The sequence below is a fragment of the Cavia porcellus genome, unplaced genomic scaffold (genome assembly GCF_034190915.1).
Source record: "Cavia porcellus strain 051 isolate PalLab524CR breed Dunkin Hartley unplaced genomic scaffold, mCavPor4.1 scaffold_27, whole genome shotgun sequence".
Lineage (NCBI taxonomy): Eukaryota > Metazoa > Chordata > Mammalia > Rodentia > Caviidae > Cavia > Cavia porcellus.
In genome coordinates this window covers 11807788-11812295 of record NW_026947510.1, presented here as the reverse complement: position 1 = coordinate 11812295, position 4508 = coordinate 11807788, and the positions used below count along the sequence as shown (strand labels likewise).

Here is a 4508-nt window from a genome sequence, read left to right as displayed (position 1 = left end):
TGGGCCGGGCAAGGCGGGCGGAGTTGAGCCCGCGGGCTCTAGGCGGGCCGGGGCGGGGCGGAGGCGCGGTCGGCGACGGCAGTAGTTAAGGTGTTGCCTCGGTTCCACGTCTCCAGAGGGCCGTGGGCTGGAGCGTGCGGAGCTCAGGCCACTGGCAACGTGCGGAGCCATGGCGGGGCCCGGGCCAGGGGATCCGGACGAGCAGTACGACTTCCTGTTCAAGCTGGTGCTGGTGGGCGACGCGAGCGTGGGCAAGACGTGCGTGGTGCAGCGCTTCAAGACGGGCACCTTCTCGGAGCGCCAGGGCAGCACCATCGGCGTGGACTTCACCATGAAGACGCTGGAGATCCAGGGCAAGCGGGTCAAGGTGGGCCTGGCGGGGACTGAGATAGACCCTTCCCTGGGAGCCCCTCGCGGTCCCTGCACCCGGAGAGTGGCACTCGGGGGCGAGCAGGGACCAGGAAGTGGTGGCTTCTGAGGCTTGAGGGCTGAAAGTTTCTGCCCGAAATTTCCGGCCTGGCCACGCCTCCTCCCTCGCCGCTTTATGGCCCCGGTGGCGGAACTTTCCTCGGTCCCCTCCTCCGCCGGCCCGAGCGGTCCCAGAACTCTGCGGATCCGGAAGCAGGGGAGCGGACAGGGCTCGGCCACCGAGCTGGCCAGCAGGATGTGGGTGCCACCGTGTCCCGCGGCGGCCGGATGAGTGACAGACACTGGCGATGAATGAAATCGAGGTACCAGGCCCCGCTGTAGAGCGGCTGACCGGGCCAGGACCGGGCGCTGTCTGTTCCTGAGCGCAATATCTGCGAGCCGCACTCTGCACTTGCGGGTATCCAAGTTCACCAGTCTCAGGACGACCCTGGAGAGCTCAGGGGAGGGCTGTTGCTCTCACTGTGGTTTCCCACAAGTGGGAGTCTCTTTGGTGGCTCTGCCTGAGTGCTGTAGGTCTGCTTCTGATTGCCTTTGGCTGGGATAGTTAGCTCTTTGTCTTTGTTTCTGTAAAACTGGGAATTCCAGGGTGTCACCTCCCTCCTGCCGCACCGTGGAGGGAAAGTAAGTTTTAAACCTTTATAGGACCGTGAGGACTCTATGGAGTACACTCGACTGGGAAACCAGGAACTCCTACCTACAAGGTTTCACAGTCTTTTGGGTTGCAGGGCATTTGCGTCTGCACAGGGTAAACAGAGGGCAGCCACCTGGAGTCATTTGGGGAGCACCCCTTTTGGAGCAGGTGGCAGAGAAGGGTGGCTACGGGTGGAGTGGAGTATGCTCATGTTTGAGCCTGTGGAGTTGCCAGTGCCACACTGAAAGGGCAGTGTGAAAACTGAGGCACCCATAAAGAGCAAGAGTTCGTCTGGAAAGCGTCTGTGTTTTTGGTGGTCCTGTGCTGGCAGTGGTTAGAGAGGGGGCGGGGCTCTTGTTTACCTGTTGAGATAGCAAGTGTGACCCAGCTGTGCTTGGGTGGACTGTGCACCCAGCACACATTATGCAATGCAGGGCCAGTAGTTCATTGTTTCGTACCAGGGATTGAACTCACAACCTCATGCTTGCCAAGCAGGTGCTTATGCCACTGAGCTAAATCCCAGCCTGCCCTCCCCCTCTGTTGTTTCTTTCTGTCACTTCCTGATTGTCTGTCTTAGGAGGTGACCAGGTGGGGCTGTGTAAGAGCCCAAGCCCCACTTAGAGATGTAGCTGCTACCTTTCTGGAGAGGCTGCTGTGAACTAGGGATGGTACAGTGTGTTCCCCTCACTGGAGGGCATTGTGATTACAATAATAATTTTTTTTAATACTAGAGATTGAACCTAGGGTCTCATGAATGCTGTGCATGCTGGGTGTCATGGCAAATGCCTATAAACCCAGCTTTCAGAGGGCTGAGGCAGGAGGATTACTGAGAGTTTGGGGCCAGTCTGGGTTACATAGTGAGTTCAAGGCCAGTGTGAACTACAGAGTGAAACCCTGTCTTAAAAAACAAAACAAAACAAAGAATGCTGTGCACTTGCACTGCCACTGAGCTACACCACCAGCCCTAGAGGGAGTTATTACCCTCAGTTCACTGTGCACAGGTTTGCCTTGGACACAGCCAGAAAGTGACAGGTGTGGAAAAGTTCTGTGTTTTTCTGGCTCCAGAACGCTAAGCTCTTTCCCCTCCAGCAGACTGCTTGGTAAAAGGGTTGTTTGCAGGGGGAAAGCCTTGACAATGATTTCTCTCCTCACTTTTCAGTAGGGGAACCCTGAACCCCAGTGCCTGGAGAGGCTGGGGTTCAACTCAGTAGCATTGAACCTTGTAGGAACCTGGTCCTTCACGTTGGGAGAGCAGGATTTTGCTGACTCAACAAAGAGCAGTCATTTTCCCCTCCTGGAGTCTGTTTCCTCATCTGTAAAGTATCTTGGAAGGGTCTTCAACTCTGCCTGTGATTGTGACTGTGACTGTGACTGTGTCCGTGTATATATGTGTGTGTGACTGGGGATCGAAACCAGGGTACCATACCACTTGGTATGTAGTTCAGCCTGGCTTCACAGCAATCTTCCTGAGTGCTGGATTATAGGCCTACTCCAGCACAGCCAGCCTTTATTTTTTATTGTGAGACAGGGTCTCAATAAATTGCCTAAGCTAAACTTAAACTTGCTATCCTCCTACACTGTCACAGGCCAGGTCACAGGGTCCCCAAGCTAAAATAAAGAACTCAAGCCACCCCTTTAAAATCAGTACAGGGGCTCACTGACTCCTGTCACGGGAAAAAGAATTTTCAGGAAACAACAGTAAAAGAGAATGAGAGAAGTTTATTAGAGGGAGATACAGGCTGATCTCAAGATTGGAAGTGCTCAAGGAAGTGAAGCATATTACTGGAATTGGGGAATCTTGTGTTTTGGAATTCCATGGAATTAGATAATCTCTAGTCTTAGTGTTAGTGGTTGGGAGAGGATGGCCCACCCCTAGTGAGATAATGATTTATTCCTAGGGAAAATCCCAAAGGATGGTCCTTTCCTGAGTGAATGAGGACCATTTGCAAGTAAAAGAGAGTGGGCAGACTCTTAAGGGATTTACCTAGGTTTGTTGTTTTGGGAGAAGGAAAAATAATAAACCCAGTTTAAGTTCAGAAGATGCAGTTTTTCTTTTTCTGGTGATATTTTTATTTGTTTTTGAGGCAAGCTGGCCTTGAACTTGTTTATGTAGCCCAGGTTGACCTCAACTCATGTGACCTGCCTCAGCCTCCCCAGTACTGGGATTACAAGCATGTGCAACCACACCCAGCAGCAGTTTTTCTTTTATTTTCTTGTCTCCTTTCTACCTAGCTTTTATTTAATCTATCCTATCAATTTTATTAAGGTTTAATTTACACACAGTAGACTCTGCTCATTTTAAGCGTATAAATCTGTGAATTTGACAGATATATACTGACATGTAACTACCATAATCAGGAGAGACGATATTTCCATCAGCTGAGGAAGTTCCTTGTTTTTGTAGCCAGTTCCCTCTTTTCACTGCATCCCCAGCAACCAGTTAACTGTTTTCTGTACTTTAGTTTCAGCAATATGATTTTAGGTGGAATCTTTGTGTTTGTTTTTTGAGACAAGGTCTCAAGTATGTATTCCAGACTGGCCTTGAACTCACAAAGCAGCCCAAACTGGCCTCAAACTTGTGGCAGTCGTCCTGCTTCAGGGTCCTAAGTGCAGGGATTACAGGCATGTGCTACCATGCCCAGGTCTTGTTACTTTATTGTATGCATCTGCTCGTGGCATTTATGAGACTTGAAATTCCCTGGTTTGCCTTTTCCTTTAGAAAATTAGCTCCTTTAAGACAGAGGAATCCAGCTGGCCAGCCACAGGCACAGTGTTCAGTACGTACATGCCTGTGTTCATATTTTAGAGAGCAAACTGAAGCCAGGAAAGATAATGTGACTGTCTTACCCAAGGTCTCTAGTAAGTCAGTAGCAAAATCAGGATTTGAACCCAGGTTCTGGCTGGCTCCTCCTTGCACTTGCCAGACAGGTGCTTAGACCACTGAGCTAAATCTCCAGCAGGTTAGTGAATCTTGAAAGAATGACTTGTTGAGAAAGCTGTGGACTTGGGCTGAACTCAGGGTGCAGTGTATTTATCTACCCAGCCTAACATTTCTGTAGCTCGAGACAATTTGTGGTACATGGGCTAGCTGGCAAGCCTTTGCACATGGTCATCACTTCCTGGGTCCACATGGGTTCCTTTGGCTCTGGCTCCCAGTATTGTAGACAGCCAAGTTAGGTAGAAATATCCTAGGCAGTCACACTGGGCTGGCTCGAGGGAGTCAGTGAAGAGGATGAGAACACAGCACAACTGTGCCTGGAGGTACCTCCACTGAAGGCCAGGCCACAAGATAAAGACTGAATGATGGAGTATATGTTGCCTCTGAGGGTTGCTGTATATTATAATTGGTATCATCTGGTCCAATAAAGTCTAGATAGATACCTCAGTGGGTGACCAGGACCTCCTGACTCAACTCCAAAAGAGGTTCTTTCTTTGTGTGTTTGCTGGG

At 50.6% G+C, this 4508-nt stretch overlaps 1 protein-coding gene across 4 annotated transcripts in view; it reads left to right on the top strand.

Moving 5' to 3' along the window:
* Rab43 (RAB43, member RAS oncogene family) overlaps positions 1 to 4508 on the top strand; it is a 41758-nt gene that overhangs the window by 226 nt on the left and 37024 nt on the right. Inside the window, exon 2 of one of the 4 annotated variants that reach the window (XM_003462760.5) lies at positions 117 to 367. In XM_003462760.5, the coding sequence (XP_003462808.1) occupies positions 170 to 367 (198 nt within the window). In that variant the 5' untranslated portion in view covers positions 117 to 169. Of the gene's footprint in view, positions 1 to 39; positions 368 to 557; positions 732 to 4508 lie in introns of those variants that run through there. The other 3 variants (XM_013144547.3, XM_063238521.1, XM_013144548.3) reach the window with 3 other exon arrangements.